Source organism: Thamnophis elegans, chromosome 1, assembly GCF_009769535.1.
Source record: "Thamnophis elegans isolate rThaEle1 chromosome 1, rThaEle1.pri, whole genome shotgun sequence".
Taxonomy (NCBI): domain Eukaryota; kingdom Metazoa; phylum Chordata; class Lepidosauria; order Squamata; family Colubridae; genus Thamnophis; species Thamnophis elegans.
In genome coordinates, this window is record NC_045541.1 from 65,574,489 (window position 1) to 65,600,197 (window position 25,709).

The 25,709-nt window shown below is 42.1% G+C and overlaps 2 protein-coding genes across 2 annotated transcripts in view; one reads left to right on the forward strand and one right to left on the reverse strand.

Annotated features, from left to right (window-relative positions):
* The window catches only part of OBSL1 (obscurin like cytoskeletal adaptor 1), a 68,000-nt gene extending 64,260 nt beyond the window's left edge, over positions 1-3,740 (reverse strand). The window contains exons 1-2 of the mRNA XM_032211909.1: positions 3,123-3,740; positions 2,699-3,059 (exon numbers count right to left, since the gene is read on the reverse strand). Coding sequence (XP_032067800.1) covers positions 2,699-3,059; positions 3,123-3,740 — 979 coding nt within the window. The remainder of the gene's footprint in view (positions 1-2,698; positions 3,060-3,122) is intronic.
* A 14,575-nt stretch (positions 3,741-18,315) lies between these two features.
* INHA (inhibin subunit alpha) lies at positions 18,316-21,052 on the forward strand. The gene is made up of 2 exons (XM_032215548.1): positions 18,316-18,571; positions 20,310-21,052. The coding sequence occupies exons 1-2, from the start codon at positions 18,316-18,318 to the stop codon at positions 21,050-21,052; spliced, it is 999 nt and encodes a 332-aa protein (XP_032071439.1).
* Positions 21,053-25,709: the final 4,657 nt, after the last annotated feature.

Here is a 25,709-nt window from a genome sequence, read left to right on the forward strand (position 1 = left end):
TTCAGAGCTTCACATGGCATTTTGTCCGCTTTATCCGCCTTCTTGCTCTCCCCAGAGCATTCTGCAAAATTCATGAATTCCAAGCATCTCTCTTGGAAAAGCAAAGGGCCTGAAATCCATCCATCATGACCTACACAGTCAAAAGCATTTCTATAACCCTATTTTCTTTCTCTTTATCAGTTGCCTTGCCTCAGTTCCATTAATATCCCATCTCTTGTCTTTCCCCATCTTTTTAATGCTATGATCTCTGCCATTCTGAAGGTAGCCTGGCTAGGTGGCTCAGTGGCTAAGACACTGAGCTTGTCAATCAGAAAGGTCGGCAGTTCGAATCCCTAGTATAGGTCTTCTGCGTGAACAGGGGGTTGGACTAGATTATCTCCAAGAACCCTTCCAACTCTGTTACTGTTAAGGTCTGTTCTAAAGCTAAGGGTCAGAGCAGCTAAACTTGGAATCCCTCCTTCTATTGATGCAGTCCTGAAGGCAAGGAGCAATCCCAGGAGCATGTCAGAGGTTGAATAGCAGCCTTGTCTTAAACAACAGTCTCTCATCAGACTGAGATCTGTCACTAAATGAAATTTTGCATTGCATCTAAAACCCAGTATCAAGTATTTAATAAGCTGTTTTGAGGGGAAAATTATTCCAGATACCACCCTAGCAAGTTGAATAGTTCTGCTGTATTGGCTCTTGTAAAAATAAATTCAATTTTAAATAAAATTTAGTAGACGTAACTATTGATTATTTAATAAAATTAAATAAGCCATGAATGTCATATCTCGATGTCTGGAGCCTATGGGGGTCTAGATGAAGAATGACAAGCTTCAGCTGAATCGCAAGATTGAATGGTTTTGAATTGTGGGGCCCACTAATTCTAGGACTTTGTCATCTCTGGTGCACTGTCCCAGACAGTGTGCAGTCCCGTGGTCCTCCTAGCTTCATGACTCCTGCTCAAAGGGCGAGTGGCATCATGGCTAGGAGAGCCTTTGCACAGCTGCTTGTGCACCAGTTGCACCCTTTTCTGGATTGGTAGACCACTTACAGTCTCTCATGCCTTAACTACCTCCAGATTGACTATTGCATTGGCTCTACATGGCACTTCCCTTGAAGTGTATCCAGAAGCTTCAGCTGGTACAAAATATAGCAGCAAAGGCAGTTATGTGCACTTCTAGAATGGCATATGTTACATCTCTACTACACAAGCTGCATTGGTTGCCAGTCTGCTTTGAATTCAAAGTACTGGCTTTGATCTTTAAAGCTCTGAATGGAATGGAACCGGACTATATGAGGAACTGCCTCTCCCTGGTTACGTTAGCCTTCTCCATAGGTACTGGCAGAGTAGGCATGCTGCAGGTGCCATCAGCTAGGGATCTATATTTGTTGCGTCCCAGGAGACTTGCCTTATCTGACATGATGTCTGCCTTATGGAACATTCTTCCCCCAGAAACTAGATTATTAACTCCACTCTTTTGATATTCCAAAAGTCCCTCAAGATCTAGTTATATGATCAGGTCCAGGTCCCAAGGATCTGGATATATGCTCAGATTACTCCATTGCTAGTTGTCCCTTTGCTGGTATATTTGTCTTCATAATTTTTGATGCATTTTGTGAGATGGAAGGCTATATAAATTTAATTAATAATTAAAATATATTAAATTACACTGCATGGGTAGACGTAGTCCATCCCTATCAAATTAAAGAGCAGGTGCAGTATTAAATGTTTCTGTTCTGATTGCTGGTGGTACATCACATAACGATAGTATTTCCATTGCACATACTGAATGTTCAGAGAAAACTGGGCCATGTATTAAATATAGAAGATCATTCAGTTGTGCTAGGCTCCATCTCCAGACTGTATAATCCAGGAACATTCACATTCACTAAACTTGGCTGGCCAGCAAACTCTCCTTCCTAAGCCATAGTAGACAACAACAGAATCGGTGCAAGTGGAGAAGACTATTACCTACATGCTGATCTCTAAATTCACATTTGTTGATCAAGACATATTCCTAACCCAAGGTAGAAGGAACCATGTCCAGCCAAGCTTTTATCAATGGTTGCTATCTCACATGCCATGTTCCTTCCCTTGAGAGAAAACAAAGCTTTGCTGTCCATCTCGTCTAGCATGGACCAAACCACTCTGCAGTTCATAGGTACTGTTATTGACAAAGAGTGTACACACCTCAAGAATGGAGCCCAAGGACCATTTGGATCTCTCAGAGAATAGGCAACAGGCTGCAACCAAGTTTCTGCTTGCGATCCTGCAACTTTCATAAAGGTCTAAAGACTCCCTGCTGCTTCTGAAACTCATCTTGTAATCCATCTGAAAAATTTTTGCTCTAGGCCTGTTCCCGTTCTCACAAGTGGTTTGGCCATTCCTCTTGGGTTTAACTAATCTATCATGGGCTGGATTGGTTTATAGACTGGTTCAAGCTTAACATTTATGCTTTGTCATGCCTTTCAAGTAATGCCTACATATTTTGTCTTGTGCTTGATTTGTCAAGCACTAAATCAACAATTCTTTCTTTTGGAGTTGCCCATTCATTTTTATTCACTAATTCCACCCACATGGCTGGGTTTGCAGAACCCATTTATCCAGGTCAATTAAAGTTGATATGTAAACCCAATCAATGTGTTCTCATGCAGGTTCAGTGGTGTCCCCACATCCCCACCCCACTCTTTTTCCTCCCCCTTGGATGGATACCTTGGACATGGAGTCTCACCGCACTGAGCGTCTGGCCGGCAGTGTTGCAGGCTGTGCACACATAGAGTCCACAATCTCGTGCTGTGCAGTACAACACCTTAAGGATGAAGTAGCCCTCTCTATCCTCGTAGAGCAGGTGTCTTCGTCCAGGGGACAACACCTTACCATCCTTCTGCCAGACGATCTCCGGCTTGGGCTTGCCAATGACGTAGCAGCGGAACTTGGCATGCTTCCCTTCATTCACAGTAAAAGACTTTGTAGGGGGGGAGCTGGGAAGCACTTCTCCATTCTGCCTGCCTTCAGACAATACAATGCGTGCAGGGTGGTGTGGATGCCTCTTATCGTCTTGTGACTCAGGTGGCTTCTTGAAATGGCTGTTTTGCGGAGCCCCTTGAGATGGGTCATTATGAGGAAGGCATGCCACAGGGTCTACCAGGAGCACCGCTGCAGCCATGCTCTCCCCAAAGCTGTTCTGTGCTCGGCACACATAGACGCCTGCATCTGGCAATCGGGTGTTATAGATGTGCAGAGAATGCCAATCCCCAGGCTCTACATCCATTCTGTAATGGCTGCTCTCAAAGATGTCTGATAATCTGCGTCCATCTTTTTTCCATTCAAGCTGCCCTGAGACCCTACAGGCAAAAGTCACATCTTCACCCCGGGTCACACATGCTGAGACAGGCCTATTCAGGAAGATGGGAGACTGACAGTCAAGATCTCCATTAGGTTTCAGTTCGGATCCTGTTTCCACTTTCAGCAGAGCAGCTGCATAGGTTTCACCCACACTGTTCTTTGCTTTGCACACATAGCGTCCGCTGTCCCCTGGGCCAGCCTGAGAGACCAGCAGGCTGTATGCATCCCCGTTCACTTCAAGAAACATCCGGCCAGAGGGCAGCTCTAGCACAGAGCCATCTTTCTCCCAGACAATGCTGGGACGCGGCTCCCCGGCCACCTGCCACTTCAGGATGGCATTCGTGCCACTTTGGACTGAGAAAGTACGAGGAGAGGCAAGGAATCGGGGAGCTCCACCAAAAGCATCCATTGCCAGCCTAATGGGGATTCAGCTGAGGTCAGGGACCTATAAAGAATCAAATCAAGGCAGTGTTATAATTAGAGGAGCAGGAAGGGTTGAAAGGAAATCAATATCAGAGGTGGTATTCAGCCAGTTCTGACAGGTTCTGGAGAACTGGTAATGGAAATTTTGAGTAGTTCGGAGAACCGGCAAATAGGCTGGCCCCGCCCCTGCTGCCTCCCAGCTGATCTTCTTTTGTTGCCCTGAACAGGAGAAGGGAGCTGGAAAGCAGGTTAAGGGGTGGGGAGGGAATGGGGATATTGCAGTAACTTTCCACTGTGACACCCACAAAGCCATGCCTACAGAACTGGTAGTAAAAAAATTTGAATCCTACCACTGGTCAGTATCTTCACTTTAGATGAAATGAGAACAGTAAACTGCATGGAGAAAACAATTCAGAGCTCAGTTTGGCACACATGATCACTTCACATTTCACCCTCATTCTCTCCTGCATTTCTGGATAAAGTTCTAACTCTGGCTTTAATCACACTGCTACTCAGCCTTGATGTTATAAAACCTGGACTGAATGGGAAGCTGGGCACCTAGTGAAGCTGTTCCGCAAGGGGAGTCCAAAGCCATTCCAGCCTACTACTCTCACTACCCTCTCTGCAACAAATGGCATCTCCAGGCTAACCCTGCCACATACTGCATTCTTATTTTACACAATCCTTTTGTGAGGCTAACATTTTGATGCATTGTGTTGATCTCAGCTGAGCTAGGCAAATCTACATGGCGTTAATAGGCAATTATATGTTAAAACTGGGAACTGGACTGTAGTGAATAGATACTTTTGTGAAACTAAGATAACAAATAGGGAGACATTAAGTCTCCTTGCTTTAATCTTTGCAGCTTTTCCCAGTAGCATGAGGCAAGGTCATGCCAGAACTATCACCTTTAGTGCAATTCTGTTTGCATAAAAGTGGGTGTCTTTTTTTGTGCACCTATGCATCTTCAGCCAGTTCAAGGTATTCTTTATCTGTATCATTAATAGCCAGAGAGCTACTAATTCTGAAAGCCACTCAAGAACTACATTTCCTGGTTTTCAGAGGGATGAGGGCTGCCATGAGGGCAGAATCAGTGAGTTATCATGTCACACACAGAGCCATTTTTTAGAGTCACTTTTGCTTTGCCAGGTTTTGAAGGAGCCAACCTATTTCATTTTAAAACTTTTGAGAGGCTACACTACATTTTTAGGTATTTCCTACCTCAAATGTCAGATGATACAGTTGATTTTCAGCAGTTGTGTTCAGATGGATTTCAGCAGCTGCAAACAAAAAAAAGGGGCTGAGAGCGCACAATATCTGTGTTTTTTGTTTTTTTGCTTGCTTTTGAGATTTATATTCCACCTTATTTCCAGAAACTGGGCAGCTTACATCCCCTGAGAGGATCCAGTTGCCCAACTGTCACCACAGCCTGCCAGGCATACTTGCCCTATCATGCATTCCTCCCCTATCAGACTCTAATTTAGCTTCCTTTTTTTAAAAAAAATGTTGCACACCACATCAACCCTGAGAAATATGTTAAACTGAAAATAACAGACCCGAAGTTGGTAAGTAGTTCCATAATGAGGTATAGTGACGTCTTCATTCAAATTACTTGTGACACATTGTGTAAATGCCATGAGTAACTTGAATGATGAGGTTACAAAACTGTTCAGGACACCATTTTGACATCAGTATGGCTTGAAACAGATGTTTACGAGAAGGAATTGAGGAAGTCCTAGTCCAACCTCTTTAACCAGTTTACCACTTTGGTGTTGGGTTGTCCACCCCACGCTCTAGCCCTTCTCAATACAGCACCTGTTCAATCCACCAGAAGGAAGAATGCAAACTAAATTTCTTATTTACAAATTAGACCTGAAGGAGGTCTAATGAAAAATATTGGGTATATATATATATATATCCAACCATATTTGAACTAAAGCAAAACCGTGACCTATAGCTCAGCCACCACCAGCATATTTCAAGCGTTTGCATAAACTGGATTCCCAATATTGTATGATTGTGTATAATAGGGCAAGTAGGAACTAAGGCAGTTGCACACAGGGACCTCTTAATGAGAGACAGAGTAATGGAAGATTTGAACTAGGGGCTTCCCAATTCATCTTCCCTGCTGAAACGCTACCCCAGTGCTGAGAGGATCCAGTTGCCCAACTGTCACCACAGCCTGCCAGGCATACTTGCCCTATCATGCATTCCTCCCCTATCAGACTCTAAATAGTGTTTTGCTGATAATAGGCTGCCACTCACTGCCACCCAGTGCACCCACCCCCAGAAGAAAGTGAGGGGGAGAATTCCAGCCGGATGGAACACTATTTTCTTTCCCCCCAGTTCTCACTGAGGAGATTCTAGTATTCCCTATAACCTGTTGGAAACAGCAAGGAGAAGCTGCTCAGGATGGCAGCCACTTCATGGAGAGGAAGGCTGATATGGGAGAAACTCTTGGTCTGTCTCACTCCACAAAGCTCCAGATCACCAAGGCCTGTAGTCTGTTTCCTTTGGTACCCCAAAACCTTTTTCCTTTGGATATGTTACTCAGCAACCAGGAATGGTTACTGATTGTATGGCCCTCATCATTCAGAAGCATCCAGAATACCCTCCTAGGCAACTTTGGTTCTCTTTGATCCCATTATTTGCATAGGGACATAAGCTAAAAAGGGGGCGTAGGAAGGGTTTCCCAACAGCACCCCCTGCTTCTCTCTCTGGGTTCACTAACCTCATGTATCCGATTTCTCAGGCAACCGGTTCTTGCTTCTCCTGGTCCTGTCAGATGATGTCCAGCTGTTCAATCATTCATGGGTCTGAACTCCTATTGTTCTCCTCAATACTTCTCTGTCCTTTCCTGTTCTATGATCAGTCTGTGCATCTCTGTTGTCTGCCTGCCTGCCTATTCTTCCTCATACACCCTAATTGCTGTCTGCCCCTCTTATGCTGTAGCACCCTGGTCTCCTTCTGCCCTGCTCCCCAGGCATTTGTGAGTGGAGCAAAGCTGAAGTGTTACAAATGCCTGCAGCTGCTGTCCCCAAAAATACTCTCTGATGACATGGCTGGGCCATGAGATAAGAGGGGGCTGGGACTTGGCTAAGTATAGAGCCCAGCAGGGAGGCACACACAGGCATCCCTCAGGCCTGAAGTTGCCTCAGGCTTAGCCCACCTCAACAGAAGGGAGTAGGGGGAGAACAGGGTGACCCCGCCCCATCTCAAAGCAGCTTGTAGTATGAAGGATCCTTGGCGTTCTCTGAGTTTGGTTGCTTTGTTGCAGACCTTTCATTACCCAAACTAGGTATCTTCATCAGTGCTAGATGTTACTTAGTTTGGTCTGCAAGAAAACAACCAAGCTCAGTGAGCACCAAGGATCCCTCATTTCAACCCTGGGTGACAAATGTTCTCCTTTTTTAGTTTGTAGTGTGCCAGCAATGGTCTGAAATTCTGGTCCCAATGTCATACCATAATATCACAGGCTAATATCTACACCTCACCATCCAAAGCAGCTCTTAAGGACTACCAATAACAATTTGTACACCAAATCCTCCCCATCAGACTGCTGAGTCTGTGAACTTCCATCTCCTTCCCCAGATGCCGTCATGATGCATTGAGTGGTAATAAAAATTGGCAGCAAGCCCCTAGGCTTGGAATGCTGCTACCAAACATGGTTTCTCAACAAAAGAAGTGAAGTAGTAGAACAGGAGTGTCAAACTCGATTTCCTTGAGGGCCTCATCAGGGTTATATTTGACCTTGGGGGGCCAGGGTGGACATGGCCAGCTTGACATCACTCCTGTCGGAGGCACTGTGGTGGCCCGAGTGCTCTGCCAGAAAAAAACAGACTCTCTAGCTCTGTTTTCGGCTGCCATAGCCTCCTGCAACCCTCTGGTGGCCTTTCAGCTACAACGGTCCTTGGAGGAAGCTAACTATCTTGATCTATTCCAGTCTGGCTTCAGGCCTGGCTACAACACAGAAACTGCTTTGGTCGCATTGACTGATGACCTCTGGAGACCAGGGACGGAGGCCACGCCTCCATCCTGGTACTCCTTGACCTCTCAGCGGCTTTCGATACCATCGACCATGGTATCCTTCTGCGACGACTGCGGGAGGTGGGGGTGGGAGGCACTGTTCTACAGTGGTTCTCCTCTTACCTCTCGGACAGGTCGCAGTCGGTGTTAGTTGGAGGGCAGAGATCGACCCCTAGGCCCCTAACATATGGGGTGCCGCAGGGTTCGGTCCTGTCCCCCCTACTTTTTTTTTTTTAAATATAATTTTTATTAAACATTATTACCTTTAAAAAACAGGAAGAAAAATACAGCGACATAAATACAATGACATAAGCAAGACAAATCATACATAACAATATAAAGTAAAACATACAGATACAAATGTCGTTTTAGACATACAACCCCCCCTCCCCCCCCGCGGTGACAGTCATTCACAGCCCAACTTTTTCTTTCCTTCCTCATTGTTAGGTCTCTAAGCCACATCTTCTCATTGCAAGATTCAGGGATCTATTACGGTACCTATGTTAACTTTCCCCATTTTAAGTCCCTGCTGTTCTCCTAGTCGCCCACATATACCATAGGTTCCAGCTAAGATAATGTTCTGTTTCTCCTTTGTCCCTCAGCCAACCCGTCATTCTGTCCATTTCTGCACATTCGTAGATCTTTTTAATTATAGCATCTTCCGGCGGTATAGTGGTGGATTTCCAAAATTGTGCATAGGTTATTCTTGCGGCCACAATTATATGCAGGCTCAAATGCCATATTGAACTGCTTATGTTATCTGGTTTGATGCTTAGTAACAGGTTCTCAGGTCTCCATTCAATGTTTGCCCCGGTAACCTCTTTTAACCATTTTTTAATCCTTTTCCAATATTTCGTGGCCTCAGTACAGGACCACCAAATATGGTAGAATGTGCCATCCTTTCTTCCACATTTCCAACACAATGGAGATAACCCAGGAAACATCTTAGCTAACCTCGTTGGGGGGAAGTGCCACCTATAAACCATCTTGTATATGTTTTCTTTGAATGCAGTAGATGTTGTAAGTTTAATGGTCTTACTCCATAGATCCCACCATTTGCCCATTTCAATTTCATAACCTAGGTTTCTCTCCCATACTATTAGAAGGCTTTTGTCCATCTCTTCATTAGTATCTTGGCAGGTCAAAAATTGGTAGATCTTCTATAACATTTTCTTGTCTCCACCAAACAAGATCTTATCTAGCCCCTGAGGGTTTTCTGTCCCCCCTACTTTTTAATAACTACATGAAACCGCTGGGTGAGATCATTCAGCGGCATGGGATAAAATACCACCAATATGCGGACGATACACAGTTGTATCTGTCCGCCCCGTGCCAACTCAATGAAGCGGTGGACGTGATGAGCCAGGGCCTTGAGGCTGTTAGAGACTGGATGAGGGTTAACAAGCTTGTGCTCAATCCAGATAAGACCGAGTGGCTGTTGTGCTTCCCTCCCACTAATTTGCCAAGTGTTCCATCTCTCAGGCTGGGGGGTCAAATACTACGCCCCTCAGACAGGGTCCGCAACTTGGGAGTCCTCCTGGAGCTGACTTTTGAACACCATTTGTCAGCTGTGACCAGGGGGGCATTTACCCAGGTTCGCCTGGTACACCAGTTGCGCCCCTACCTGAACCGGGAGGCTCTCACAACAGTCACTCGTGCCCTTGTGACCTCTAGGCTGGAGTACTGCAATGTGCTCTACATGGGGCTACCCTTGAAGAGTCTCCGGCGACTTCAGCTATTTCAGAATGCGGCCGCGCAAGCGATCGTGGGTGCACCTCGTTTCACCCACATAACACCTATCCTCCGCGAGCTGCACTGGCTACCTGTCGATCTCCGGGTACGCTTCAAGGTGCTACTTGTCACCTACAAAGCCCTTCATGGTAGTGGATCTGGGTACTTGAGAGACCGCCTACTGCCAATTACCTCCTCTCGATCAATCAGATCCCATAGATTAGGCCTCCTCCGAGTTCCATCGGCCGGTCAGTGTCGACTGGCAACCACGCGGAGGAGAGCCTTCTCGGTGGCAGCTCCGACCCTATGGAACGATCTCCCCGTGGAGATTCGTACCCTCACCACCCTTCAGACCTTCCGCATAGCCCTCAAAACCTGGCTGTCCCGGCAGGCCTGGGACTAAAGACTTCAACCCACCCGAATTGTATGAATGTTGTGTTTTTTAACGATGTACTGTCTTATGTGTTTAATTTGTATGTCCTCCCTCCCTTTTGAACTGTAAGCCGCCCTGAGTCCCCCCAGGGAAAAGGGCGGCATATAAATAAAACTACCTACCTACCTACCTACCTCTGCCCACCTGTGTGCGGCCTTCCCGAGTTCTGTTTTCACTGACAAAGGGTTGCAGGAGGCCGTGGCAGCCAAAAACAGAGCCCAGGAGCCCGTTTGTGCAGGCAGAAGCACTGTGGGCTGGTCCTTCACTGTTTCCAAGACAGCCCCATGGACCAGATCTAAGTACCTCGCAGGCCGGATCCGGCCCCCAGGCCTTGAGTTTGACACCCCTGTACTAGAAGATTCTTTGTCATCAGATCTCAGCCTCCTGATTGTCCCTCTCCCTGTATAATTAGGAAAGTGAATCAATTATAACTCACACAGCTGCACTAGTGGCAGAAAGTATTTCATTACCAAAGACTGGAATGAAGAGATGGCCAAGGAGATGGTAGTGTCAGCCAAAACAGAAATGTAAATCACACCCACTCACACTTATAAAGGCACAACCCTTACTACCACTACTTCAACAAGACTGAATTCTGTAAAGATCATTATTATTTTTTTCACAGATTCAGTAAACTGCATCCTTCCCTTTCTTTTCATGTTACAAACCTTATCAACAAATATACTGCTGCCATAACAAAATATTCTTCCCAGGATTATTTGTAACTTACTTTCTCTGTTCCTTGAGATATGATTTTTTTTCATTTCCCCCCATAAGGAACCTATTTCCAGCAGCATTATGTTAATGTTCAGTTCAGGGGAAAGTATGGAATTAGGACAGGATGTTTATTTATAAACATTTTTCAATGCTTCAGAGAGGTAATTTCTCTAGAAAAGAGTGCCCAGAAAAAAATAGATGGATTTTGCAAGGAGAGATAAATGAGGAAAGATTATGCACAATAGGATAATTTTTTTCCTTAAAGTGGGTCACCTCTGACTGCAGTTGAAAACTTACACATTTGAATAAAAAATCCTACATACGAAGCAAATTTAAAGTGTCAGGATATTCCTAAACTGATTCTTCTGCAACATACCATTTCTGACAGGCAAAGTGTTAAGAGGTGAATGCAGATTTGCAACAGGCTTATACTGGTATTATCTTTCTTTCATAAAAACCTCTCATCTCTAAGTAACCTGAGATGACACAGCAAAAAAATTTCTGCTTGTGTATATCAGACAAATGTAAGAAGACAAATGTTATCTATATCATCAAAAAGAGGAAAAAAGGAGATACAGAGAACTGTAAACCAATCCATCTGAAATAAATTCCTGGGATAATCTAGAGCAAATGATAAAGAAGTTGGATAAAGAATACAGTTATCACCAAGATTTTTATAACATGGATTTGCAAAACTAACCTTATCTGATTTTTTTATTAAATAAAAGTTTCCATAATAAATGGTGTGAATTCTGTAAACATATTATATATTGGTTTCAGCAAAGTACTTGAAGTATCCCATGGTATTCTCATTAGCAATAAATTAGGTTAGAGGGCATGATAACTAACTGGATACATAGCTGGCTTGAAAATCACACATAACCAATGATTATGAATAGTCATTGACTACAAACTGAATGTATCAGTAGTGTGATTTGGTTGCAAAACTGCTTATTCTAGGTTCAGCCACATTATAGACATATACTCTCCAAATTTCAGAAAGAAAGTCTACTATAATCTGCATTGTTCATAAACAGCAGTCAGACAAATGGGATAGGTTTAGATAATAATGAGGATTAAGGGACTAGAAAATCCAGTGAAGAGAGACTGAAAGAAATAAGAAAGATTAGTCTTACGAAAAAAAGAGGGAAATATAATAATATCAAATTGCTTAAGACTTAAAAGGATGCCACATGTAATAAAGTTCTCCAGAAGGTAGGATGCGAAATATTGGATTTACATTACAGAACATCAGATACCAACTTGAGAAGCCTCAGTAAGAACAATGGGATAGTGGAATCAAGTGCCCAGAGCGGCACCAAACTCACTCCCTTTCACTTCATGTCTTCATGTGGAAACTAGAGAGCCATTTCTCTGGGCTACTTCTGTCTGAATTATTGCAATGATCAGAAGATTGAACTTAATGGCTTAAATTCCACTCTACTAATTTTCAGATTCTGAGACTCTTGATCCTCTTTAAGACAACTTCAGATTTCATGGCCTTGAAATGTTAATACTTTCTTGTACATACTGGGGGGGGGGGATATTCTCATTGATTCTGCAGTTTGCTATGATTCTGTTGAATTCAGAGAAGTCTAACAGGTGAGAAAAGTGTGTAGGAAAGTTTCCATATGACCTGTGTGCTGACTGACTTTACTGTTGGCCAGTGTCCAGGAAATCAGTCGTTCCATTCTTACTTCCTGATGGACGAGATGCAATAAAATCCAAAGCCAACATTGCTGTCAACTGCATCCCCCTTCACCCCCACTTGCTTTATTTTTCTGAAGGGCCCAGAGATTTTCACATTACCAGGATTCCAGTGATACACTCTTATCTGAAACACAAGATAGGTCTGCCCGAATTGTGGCATACTTTTAAGGTACAGTAACATGTAACACAAAGCTGCTTCTACCCCCTCATGTTCAATCAGAATCCAGTAGATAAAAAAATAAACTCTGTCTTGCAAGAATAATTTGAGTTGTTATCTCTGCTTCCATTGTGTTGTATCGCTCTGCCACCTGATTATTTGCCTTTTCTTAGTTCCCCATGCTGCACCTCTAGACCAGGGAAGTACAAGTACAGCTTTAAAAAGAAAAGGAGAACACTAGCAATACTGTTATGTTAGCTTTCCCATACATAGCAATGTTCAATTAACAATGTTGCTTTTCACACATAACGCTTAAACGTTTGTGAACCCTTTTGATCTTTCCACAGTTCTATATAAATATGTCCTAAAACATGATTTGTTCTCCACATGTCCTAAAAGTAGATAAAGAGAACCCAGTGGAAAAAAAATGAGTCCAAAATTATTTGTTCATTTATCACAGTATAGGGAGGGAAAGTTGTGGGTTTCCAGATGGTTTGTTAAACTGCAACTTCCAGGGATTCCAACCAGTTTGTATATTGTGTAAGAGATGCCTACCTTCATCCTCTATTTCAGTCCTTCAGTTTTCATTTGTTGTCTCTCTTTCCATTCTTATTCAATCTCTTGAAACAGTAGCTTTTCTCTCAAGTCCTTCATTTTACCAATTTCACAAACAAAGTTTGTATGTTTTCAGCATGGGATATTGTACCAAACTAGCATTGACTCCTATAGTTAACAACCAGCTGGTGGCCAAGGCAAACCATCTGTTTTCAATGCTGCTCTGATTAGATCTCTCATTGGGTCATCCCACCTCCAACTACCAATTAACTTTATAAATTAACTATTAATGTTCCACCTGAGGTTTTTCTTTGTGCAACGATTCTAGATCTACTCATTTCTCTGTTCTTTTCTGTTATATGGAATAGTTCTATCTCCCAACCTTTGTCTTCATCAGTATATCTCAGGCTTCAGTGTAGGTTCCCTTTCATTTGCTTTGAATTATTTAATTTCTTCTTGTCAATTTAATTGTCTCATCTATGCTGACAATATATTATTTTGTTCTGATGACCCAATGCTTGAACTTCTTTGCAAAGTGCTTTCAAAAGGTCTTGGCCAGCCCCACCCCCCCTCAACCTGAGCATAAGAAAGCAGAGATGGCTGTGTTTCACCCTAACTATCCCATCTTCTCTCTTTCCATCTCCTCTTATTTAATACAATACAATACAATAGCAGAGTTGGAAGGGACCTTGGAGGTCTTCTAGTCCAACCCCCTGCCTAGGCAGGAAACCCTATACCGTTTCAGACAAATGGCTATCCAACATCATCTTTTTTTATTTTATTTTAATAGAACAAAAACACAAAAAAGAAATCATCCTTCATTACATCTTGTAGAAAGCATGTTGATTGGTTACAGATAACTTTCGTGCATTTCTTCCACAGTCATTACTTATAGTTCATATTAGATTATACACTTTAACTCAAAAATCTTTGTATATCTTACTATCAATGTACCACAATTCTCATTTGACTACAATTATTTGAACATGCTTTTACCTCAAATCATTCATACTTAAAAGACACAACCACATAATGGCATTCATTAGCTATTTCAAAAAATCCTCCAATAACATTACACCTTCATAGCATCTTTTAAGTAAAAGTTAATTAATAAAGTTTCTAAGCCTTTCCCCCCCTTTTTATTTTCCAATTCATTGATTAAAATTTATATCCAAGTTACTTTTGCCAATACCATAGCATGTATATATTATTAAACAATGTCCATTAACACTTCCTTGTTGTTATTATAATTGGCTAAAAATCATTTACTATTTATGCCCCATCTCATTAGAGCCCCTCCCCCTCAAAAAAACCTTACACCTTTATAACAAGATCCAAATGAAAATTTGTTAATAAAATTTATAGGTCTTTTTCCCAAGTCACAATTTACAATTTATATCCAAATTTCTTTTACTAAATTGCCAATACATGTATATATCATTACGCTGTATCCATTATCATTTCATTATTATTATTTATGGTTAATTAATTGTTAACGAGTAAACATTTAATAACAATCTAAAACAATCTAAGAGTTACAAAATTCCTACTTATTAATCATCAAAATCAACTAATTTTTTATTATCAACTTTCATTGTCAACCTGTATCTTTCCAATAACAAAACAGTCTTATCTCTCTTGCCAATTGTGGAGTCAGTCTTCTTTTTATCTTCTTTATAAGGCTTCTCTCCGCACTTTGTTGCTTGAAGGGTCTCTCAGATAATCTCGTTGCCCACCAGTTGCTACTAAAATTAACTTGTCTTTGGTTGTCAGTCTTGTTCTGAAAAAAATTCTCTTCTTATGTCTATCATCATTAGTATTTTTGTTTACTTCTGTGTCCTGGAATCTGGGTTAGAGCTCCAATTCGTCGAATTCCCTTTTCCATATTCCCTTCCTTCCACTTTCACCCACATTTGCTCCATTAATAAATTCATCTATTGTCTTATCTTTATCGTCTATATCTTCATTCTACTCTTTAATTTTGGGGGCTCCAACCCCATCATCTTTTGCTGTGAGGAAGACTAGTCTTTCCAACTTCTTCTCAATTCTCCCATATCCTTCCAATAGATTTTGAATTCCAGCCAAGATATTTTGGAATTTTAAGGTTTCCTCATCTAAGTATTGATCCATGTTTCCAAAACAGAAGAGAGAAAGAAAAAGAAAAAAAACTAATAGTGACTGCCACTCTAGCCTTCCAGGCCTCTCTTATTTTTTATTTTTTATTTTAAATTGACTTGAACACAAATTCTTTTATGCTCTTCAAAGGGGAAGGGTTCTATTCCCCTCTTTCTTTCTTTCTTTCTTTCTTTCTTTCTTTCTTTCTTTTTTTCTTTCTTTCCCTGCCAAAATAGTTCTCAGAGGCACTTGTGGAAACAGTTCGTGCTCTTGGTTCTTTATCAGTTTCTGTAAACAAGTTGCAAACCCTTCAGCTGCAAAGTTAGTGAAGTCAAATAAGAAAAGAAGAGAGATATGTTGTTTCAAAAAACCCAGCTTCTGACGTCCGAGTGGCAGTTAATTTTCACCTTCTATAGGGAACAAAGTTCTTTAGCTTTCTTTTAGTATGGTTTAATAACAAGTAGTAGGAAGAATTGTTAAAATAAAAAAGAAGGTTTTAATCCAGAAGTCAAAAAATAAAGCAACAAGAAGCAGAAGAAAAAAAATCAATCCATTCACTTTAAGAGGAGAGATGAAGAATGTTATGAGCATTTCAATCCACAAAAAATAGTTACAAAGAAAAAAAAACTTTCCACAGCAATCCCATTAGGATTATTTTCGCCGCTCAGTTCTTTTGTTTAAGGATCTAATTTGTCTTTAAAGAAACATTTCTTTGGGCAGTCTTTAGCAAAATAGAAAAAACAGTTCACCAGATGGACTCACTTTCTCTTTTTACTTCCTTCCTTCCAGAGCGTCCCGATTTCATCAGCCTAGGGGCTGCCTGTTTACCGCCAGCTTGAAGCTCTTCCCTTGGGTCTATCAGGGATTTTGTTATATCCCTGACACCAGCAAGGCTTTGTCTTCCTGATCACCATCTCTACAGGATGGTTTAGGTCTCAATGGACCCTCCAGTGGCAAAAGTGTCAACAGCGGTCTCGGAGTATTAAGACCGCATGTTGTAACATTGCGAAGTGGCTCCTCCTTCCCAACATCTTCTTAAAGACTTCCAGTGTTGGGGCATTCACAACTTCTGGAGGCAAGCTGTTCCACTGATTAATTGTTCTGTCAGGAAATTTCTCCTCAGTTCTAAGGTTCAGTTCTATTTTATTTTCAGGGCTGTAGGTGGTGGGCCTGCTCTGTGGTGAGAAACCAAGGAATCCAGATCAAGGAAGAATCCGCTTTATGAATTTTCATCATTAAAACCACTAAAAAGCACATCTTTCTTTGAATTACTGAAATGTTCCTTAAACTCCTCCCACTTTTCCCACATTATTCATACTGATTCAGATCTTCTCCAAACATCCCTCCTTCTGTCTATTATACATCCCTATGCTAGCTGGATATCCAAAGAAGTTTCAATTACGTGCATTGGGCCTTGTATAACCATACTCGGTTATTTTGAATATTTGCTTGAGGCTGGAGAAGGCAGGGCCCGGGGGGTGGGGGGAAGACTCATGCCTAACCTGATTGTGATCCTGCTACTAAAATAGCCACAATTATATGACAATCTTTTCTCATCTGGAACCAGATTCTATAATCTGATTTATCAACATTTTAAAAAGAACTATAAACATTTCTGTTTTATGGACCTTCATAAAGGTGATTTAATAATCACTTCTCTAACCAAAATGCAGTGTGTTGTTGTCCCAAAATGTCAATGCTGTATTTAGATTGTATCTACTTATGAAGGTGACTTAAAACAGTTACGGAGTCTCTATTTTGAGAGTTGTGTTAACTTTGAAAGATGGAGTTGCTGTAACAGAAGACTCTTTGATTTGGGTACCATGTTTCTTTTGACCCCTGAAATAAGCACTTGGCTTTATTTTCAGGGAGATCTTATTATTTTTGAGGTGCAGGATGCCCCTTAACCTCAGCCCACGGCCCATGGATCAGCTGATCTAGAGAGGGCTGGAAGTTCTGTCTGTTTCTGGCACAATCTTGCCAGGCCTAGCACCACTGGGCCTGCCGCTCTTTTTGCAGTCAACACTAAGGGGCATGGTAGCTAGAGTTTGGGACCCCCATGAGGGTGTTCCGCGTGGATGGCAGGTGCATGTGGGGCACATGGGGCATGTTCCCCTTCCCCCCCAGGAAATGGCAGGGACCGGCTGTGCATGCGGTTAGATATTTTAGGGGAGGGCTTATTTTAGCGCATGTGCTCAAAAGCCCAATTGGGCTTATTATCCGGGAAGGTCTTATTTTCAGGGAAACAGGGTAGAAACATAAAAAAGTAGGATGCATTTAATGAATTTACTTCTAGGATCATGCAAATATCATATTAACAAGCAATTGTATTGCCTTGTAACACATGGCAAACCTTTACCCAGTGTGATCAAAGGTAGAACTTATATGCCTTTTTAAATATATGTGTAAAGTTCATTCCAATGCATTTGAAGCCTTTTGAATACTGAACTAGGGAGTGATAGTGTGTGGATTGCAAATTGTGAGCTTGTGTACATATGCGAAACATTTGTAAACTGCCTACTAAGTGTTTGATGTAGAATTTAATATTATATGAATGACTTAAAGCTGAAAACTGCCTGGGATAGAGGAGAATGATCAGGCTCCACAGAACATAACACTTTGAAGACCCTGAATTTCAGATAGCCCAGTAAAAAAAAAAAACTAAGGAGAATCACCCCTCTATTACTGCTCCAATGTTGAGGGACTTGGGGACTACATCCATCTCTCCTTCAGAGTACTCTGCTCTAGGTCCTGTCCCCTAGGCAACACCGTCCTTGCATTCCAGACATCTCCTGTGTTTTTGCTGCCCAGGAGATAATATTCATGGCTACCAGACATTTGCGTCAGTGTCAGATAGTCTCAATGCCATCATGCCCCAGCTTGGCTCAATAAAGAAATCAGGATGCAGAAGGAGCTGGGCAGATGCAACCGAAGAGCCAGTCCACCTCATCCACCAGATAAGACATTCTGAGCCACCAAGCAATCTCTGGGAACAGTGCCTCCTGCCTAAACTCTTATACACAGGCAAGAACTTTTTTCCTCTGCAGGAACTTCACACAGCCTGCATCTCATTCCCTGTACCTGATGGATCAAGGCTCTCTGCACATCTGGACCAGGATGAACTCCATGCTGATCCTGCAGCTGATTTTGCTAGGTCCTGCTGCTGCTGCTGGCTGCAATAGGGATGCTGACAGGCCACTCATCCTGGCTAAAATCAAGGCACATTTCCTGGACTTTCTTGGTCCTGTCCCCCCAAATGAAAGGTTCCAAGGGGGACAAAGGGGGCTCCACAGGCGGCATACCTTGGACACAGCAGTGACTCGCAGCTTGGAGGAAGAAGACATCTCCCAAGTGATTGCTTTCCCAACCCAAGGTAAGCAGAAGCATGATTCAAGGGGCCCTGGGAGGCTTAAAACCCACAGAAAAAGTGTAGTCATTATTTTATCATCTAACCCATTTCAACAGATGCAGGAACAAATACTGAGGTTAAGCTCATGTTGTGGATCCTGCACAAAGCAGAGGGTTGGACTAGATGATCTTTTAGGTCATGCCCAATTGTATGATTATAAAATCTATAAAATCATAGAGCAGTGAACTTCATACCAGAGATGTCCTTGCGCACACAAACACACACATTTTGATTTTATTCCAGCTACAGCAGAAATTTAAGCCAGATTCAGCAATTCAAACTCAGCTGATGCTGGCAGTGTGGGAGCTCTCGGATATCCTGGCGGCTTTTAAATATTTCACTTTTCCTGTAGATATGCACTCCGGTTTTCTTTCTAGTTGTTCAGAGGTCCCACTGAATTTAACACAATTAACAGGATATCTATACATGACCTTAAACATAGGACTAATTGGATTCAACTGGATTATTTCCAGAGAACAAGATATAGTATTTCAACCACAATTTGTAAAGTTATATTCTTTTATTTGAGAGTTAGTCTCAGGGAGACTTTCTTCAGAATAAGCAGGTAACCCTGTACTGTGACTTCATAATGAACTTGCAGCCTTAAGCTTTTTGTTGCAATAACGTAAACCCACTATTTTAGATTCTGCAGGTGCTTGTGTATAGAATTGCCTCCTTAGGAACTATCTTTGAAAGAGATCTCAACTTTCCACAATCCAGATTGCTGACGTGGGTTTTTGTCTGAATAGGAAATGGGATGTAATGATGTTATGCAGAAAAAATGGGGAGGTAGAGGAAGACAATTTAAATTCCATAAAGGGAGAAATGACTCACTGGAATTATGTGAACTTTGAATGTGATCACCCTTGCATATAGACTTATTCTTTTGCAGCTTTGCTGTATCTGAGCTGCAAAAGTCCAGATCTCCGTTTTACAGGAAGAGAGAATTATGGTTGGAAAGAACTGTGTATCTCTTTTCTGCTGTCTAGTGGCTGTCCAGATTTTGGCAGCCCAGTTTTGGCAGCTCTAGCTTCCTCAGCACTTTCTTTGGAATTTATTTAGTATTAATACACCGGTCTGCATTATGAATATGTAGGCATTAATGTACAGATGAAAAACTTCAACAGTAAGCCAGGCAATATTTGTATGGGATTCAGTATGTGCAACTGCAAGATTTTGCTGTCGCCTCACATGTAAACATATAATCAGAAAAATTATTTTTCTGAAAAACAAATGTTATTAAAAGGCATGAGCTTGTGCCTTTTAATAAAAATGTGCAAGTCAGAACAGGTGGTATCAGTTTCTTCCTGGTTTTTTTTTTTTTTTTGCTATCCCAGCTTAACACTGCTCTCCTCCTACAATGTAAGCCTATCAACGCCCAGCCAGTTATTAATTTTATAAAAGAAAGAACTTGGCTGTATTTTTTGAACCTGCCCTAATAAAGGGAAAGGAGACTGGAGTCATCAACACTTGTCCTTTCTTCCTTCACTTTCAGGAGAAATGATAGCCTACAGTATGTAATGCTAAATCCCCTTAATCCAGTGTTTCTCAACCTTGGCAACTTGAAGATGTCCGGACTTCAACTTCCAGAATTCCCCAGCCAGCATTCGCTGGCTGGGGAATTCTGGGAGTTGAAGTCCAGACATCTTCAAGTTGCCAAGGTTGAGAAAGCCTTAATCCTTCTCTATTTTTTTTTTTGCAGAGGTATCCTGTGAGCCACTTCAGCCAGATGAGCTTCCAGAGGATGAGGGAGTTTTCACCCACATTTTTCAACCCTCAATACATATCCTGAGTCGTGAGGTGACAGCAGCCCAGCTGTGGTTTTACACGGGCCCTGTGATTGTTCAGAACAGCCCCTTAGAAGCTGCCTCCAACAACTCCTTCCCAGAGATATTGACGCTCTCTGAAGAAGGCCAGGTTCCTCTAGCCACCAGGGCCATGCCAGCTCCTGAGGGCTGGACTGTCTTTCATTTTAGAAGATCCTTCTTCCATTACCTTTCCCAGAATGTATTTGTGCTCTTCATCCGTTGCCTAGGCTGCCCCTGTGTGGCCGATGCTGAAAAAATGCCTTTCCTTGTGGCAACCACCAAACCCAAAACACAGGACCGGGCCCGGCGTTCCTCAAAAGAAAACTTTCTAGCTAATCTCACTTTGTTCCAGCATAATGTTATGCCCCATGACAACTGCCACCGCACCTCCATCAACATCTCTTTTGAAGAACTAGGGTGGGACAATTGGATCGTCCATCCTAGCAGCTTTATGTTTTATTACTGTCATGGAAACTGTTCTGGCATCCAGACTTTGATTCCCAACTCCCAAAATTGCTGTGCTGCCTTGCCAAGCACAATGCAGTCTCTGAGAGTTCGCACCACCTCCGACGGTGGCTACTCCTTCAAGTATGAGACAGTGCCCAACATCATCACCCAGGACTGTGTCTGCATGTAACAATAACTCAGCTTTAGCAATATAGTGCTGTCCTAAAGGAAAGCTATTGTCTGGCTTAGATCTCTCTAGATCTTCTGCAACAAGATATCTTCTTCATACGAACCGAGAACTAAAGCACTTCTACTCGGGGCTTAATAGTGCCAGTACCTTATCTTTTCAATATGAAGATTGGCACCTTTGGCCTTCACAGCCACATTTGAAGGCCTCGCAAGATCTCATTTGTCCTTGGATTTTATTAACAGAAGCTAAAATCAGAATGGAGAACCAGGACTGGGGTGCAGAAGCTGCTTAATCTTCTTCTTTTGTTTTGTTCACTCAGAAGTGCCTCTGCTTAACGGATCTGCAACCCACAGAATAATTTCAGGTTAGAGAGGGTGATATTGAGCAGACAGGAAGGGATATGATAGTCTTCCTTCTCCTCTTTCTTCTTCTTCTCCTCCTCCTCCATTTGTTCCCCCTTGATGACAGCCCACAAGGAAAGCAAATGAATGCATGTATTGTATTTGTATTGAACCTGTATCTCTGAACAGAACAAGAAGTGCAGTCCTTTTTTCCAAAACCTGAAAGGAGAGTTTAAGGAGATTCATAACCTGAGAAAAAGAATAGGGCTGGTGAAGATTCTTATTAATCATAGAAGAGCCATACACTCTTTCAGTTAACTTGCTCTTCAAATTTTCTGAATTCGAGGGATCTGAATGCTTCCTTTTAAAAAAATGGAGGGGGGGGAATTGCCCATTTTTGATGAATGATTAATGATCCTCAGTCCTGACATGCTACATTTTCACTGTCTTTCTTTCCTCATGCTCTTTCAGACAGATTTCCCCTTGGGTGAACTTGCAACAAATTGCTTAAGCTTTTCAACCACCTCCTTTCTTATTTGCCAAATGAACCAAAGGCTGGGGAATAGGACATATATACATACATACATAGTGTGTGTGTGTGTGTGTGTGTGTGTGTGTGTGTGTGTGTATACACACACACACACACACATATATACATATATTCATACATACATACAGTATACACACACACACACTCTGATGTTATGTAAACTCTTACATAACTATTATATGTGTGTACATACATACCTACATTCGTATATTCACATACAGTATATATAATCTATAATATAGTTCTTATCAAAATACTGGGGAGCAGGAAGGTGAGCCTATTTTAGAAATATCTAGAAATCTCTAATTTTAAAAAAACAGCCAGTTGAATGCAGCAAGTACAGAGAGTTCTCGACTTACAAAAACATTCATCTAGAAACTGTTTTGAGGTTACAATGGCACTGAAAAAAAATGACTTGCAACCAGTCCTTGCACTTAAAACTGTCACAGCTTTCTCAATCACATAATCAAAATCCAGACACTCGTATTTAAAGTGGTTACAGCACCCCAGGGTCACATGGTTGCCATTTGTGACCTTCCTAGTTGGCTTCTGATAAGCAGTCAATGGGGAAAGCCAGATCTGCTTAATGACCCCGATTCACTTAACAACAGTAATGATTTTCTTAACAAAAAGGTCCTAAAATCAGGTATGAATCACTTAACAACTGTCATGTTTAGCAATGGAAATTCTAACCCCAATTGGGGTTGTTGAGGTCTACCTGTTTAGCTTGGTTTAGGAATTGGTGATGTCTGCCTTTTGCAGTAGATATCATCACTTGCTAAATATTCCACCCAAGGAGGAAAATTTCAATTTCACTATTGAAATGGATGAAATAGAAGTCAATTGGTTTAAACAAGCACTGAGGATGTGGTGAACATTTGGAGGCCGAAAGAAGTCCTGCTTGTAGCTAGAGAGCATCCTTAATCAGAATGTGGTGAGGTGGCCAGGGTGTATACCCTTGCTTTGTGAAACTGCATCCTAATCAGCAATCATTGTGAAAGCCTTAAAAATGTTTCCAAAACAATGGCAGTTACAATAAAAGTTTTATTCTCCAAAAGAAAATTATCAATGCTATTCAGTTGTTGTTTTTTTTAAAAAAAAGATGCCACTCCTGGGTCAGTTTGTGCTCACTTTACTAAACGGAAAAAACAATCTAATGAATGTCAGAAAAATAATGCTTTGCATTCTTGATTTCATATAGGTATTTCACTGTAAATTCTTGCAGGTAAGTTTCAAGGTATTTGTTGAAGAGAAGGAAGCAGTGGGGGAGAAGATCAATTTGCCTTTAAACCCCAAGATTGCATTACGGTACAGACACAACAGGATGAGAGCCAGCCAGTTTAGCTGAGCTCCTAACTCTACTCTGGAGTCTGGTTATATTCTGCAGGTAATACCAGGTTTTGTCACTAGATGGCTCCCAAAGTGAATGAACAGAAAATAAGAGTTCCTTCATCTTGATTCCCCTACTTGGTAGATATTGACTTTTGGGGAGTTCAGTGAAAGCAACGTTTGTTGACAAGAGCCAAAAGGAGCAACCTCTTTCAAGATTTCATAGGCAGGGCAGTGTGACACTACATCATTCTGTAAAGTAGCTATGTGCAGTTCACCCCCACATTTTAGTCTAGCATGCAGTGCAAACTCAAATCTGTGATGAATCTGTTTCACTTTAATAAGCCATAATTCATTATTTGTAAGTAAATGCGTCCAAGTATACACCACCTTCCTTAAGATGACTAAAAAATATTTCTTGGAAGTGTTAAGAACAAGGAATTTAGGAGGCAAGTTTACTACATGGTACGGTAGGTAAAAGCACTGTCTCATTCCTGTCCCGAACTCTAGTAGGTTATGCTGGAAGTAATAGATCTCTGCCTGGAAGAGCACACAGAAAAATGTAGTTGTAGTCATCATTCTCGAAAAAGCATGGAAGGTAGGATAGGAAAGCTGTGAGAAAGGCTTACCTGTATGAGCAGGGTACAGATTCAGACAGAAAGTCATGTTTAACTTGTGGTCTAACGTAGGAAAGGTATATAAGGGTGAACAGCAGTCAAGGAGGCTTGTCTATGCTTGCAATAGGCTGACCATTGTGCCATATGTTGTAGTACATTGTACCTGTTCTTCAGGCCCTACAGTGGTTACCAGTAGGTTTGTTGGTGCAAATTCAAATAAATCCCTAAATGATGACTTGTTGCTTAGATGCTTCCAGGATTGCTTCCCCCTACCTGAACTGGTGCATCGAAGGTTCGTCTCAGAAGCTCTTGATTGCACCCCACTTTTGTGAAATGAGAAAAATAAAAACCAGGAAGTGGTTTGCTAGTTGTTTCCTCTACCTTGTGTAGAATGGTCTCCCTGTAGAATTAAGGCTGACACCATTCTTTGTAAAATTCTGGAAGCCACAAGAGGGACATTTTTACAAAGAACATCTGGTTGAAGTTCGCTAGGTAAAGGTTCCCCTCGCATATATGTGCTACTCGTTCCCGATTCTAGGGGGCGGTGCTCATCTCCGTTTCAAATCAGAAGAGCCATGCTGTCCGAAGACGTCTCCGTGGTCATGTGGCCAGCATGACTAAGCACCAAAAATGCATGCAATGCTGTTACCTTCCCACCAAAGGTGGTCCCTATTTTTCTACTTGCATTTTTACATGCTTTTGAACTGCTAGGTGGACAGAAGCTGGGACAAGTAAAGGAAGCTCACTCTTATGCGGCACTAGGGATTCGAACCGCTGAACTGCCAATCTTCTGATCGATAAGCTCAGTGTCCTAGCCACTGAGCATCCCTATATAGCATATAGATGCTATTGCCATCTATATTTCATTTTGACTTATATCAACCTATTGGTTTTTGTTACAGATTATTTTTCATGTTTACTTTTAATAATTATTTTAATTAATCTTTACCATGAGCCCTTTTAATTGTTGGAAGTTCTTATAGTCTTATAAACTGCCGTCCATCTGTATTCATTAAACTTGTATAGAAGGAAAATAACTGATCGTCTGAATCATTCCTTTTATTCATGCGTGGGACAGACCAATCCTGTCAAAATTTTAGGGACTCGTCATCCTACAAGTTCAGATAGATTCTTGGCCTGAGGGAAGATGATCATTTTCCACAGGTATAATTTCAAAACAACTTTGCAAGAAAACTATCTTGGACTGACACCTTATGACTTAAATGCTACTTTTCAATCTGGGGCTTCCTCCCTGTCAGGAAGCACTATTTGGGAAATCAACCAGACACCGAATTCAATTTTAAGATTTGGTATCACAAGATGGCTACCAGCTTGGCTAGCTTCTGAAAAGGGTTGGACCACTTTATGAAAATCAGAGGGGCTAGTTAATGACTGTTTGCTTTGATGGCAGCATTATTGCTCCCTTGCTGGGAGACCTGTGGGCTTCCTTGTGCAGTTGGTTGAGCACTGTGAGGAGATTGCTCAACAGTGGCAGGTTCTGGATCCCGTTCCAACTGGTACGGATGGAATGGGCCCAGCGGCGTTCACATGGACACGCACAGCGTGCACATGCATCTTAGTGCCTCTGTGAGTCTCCGCAACGCTCCAGCTGCTCAGCGGAGCATCACACAGGTGCTGTACGTGCCATGCGCATGCACGCCGAAGACTTAAAATACCGGTAAGGAGCTTGGGCGGGCGGGCCCTCCGGAGCACCATACCAGAATGGTATCCGGTGCTCCGGGCAGGCTCCAGTGCGCCCATACTGGGGCGTACCGCCTGCAACCCACCACTGCTGCTCAACTAAATGGGACAAAGTCCCT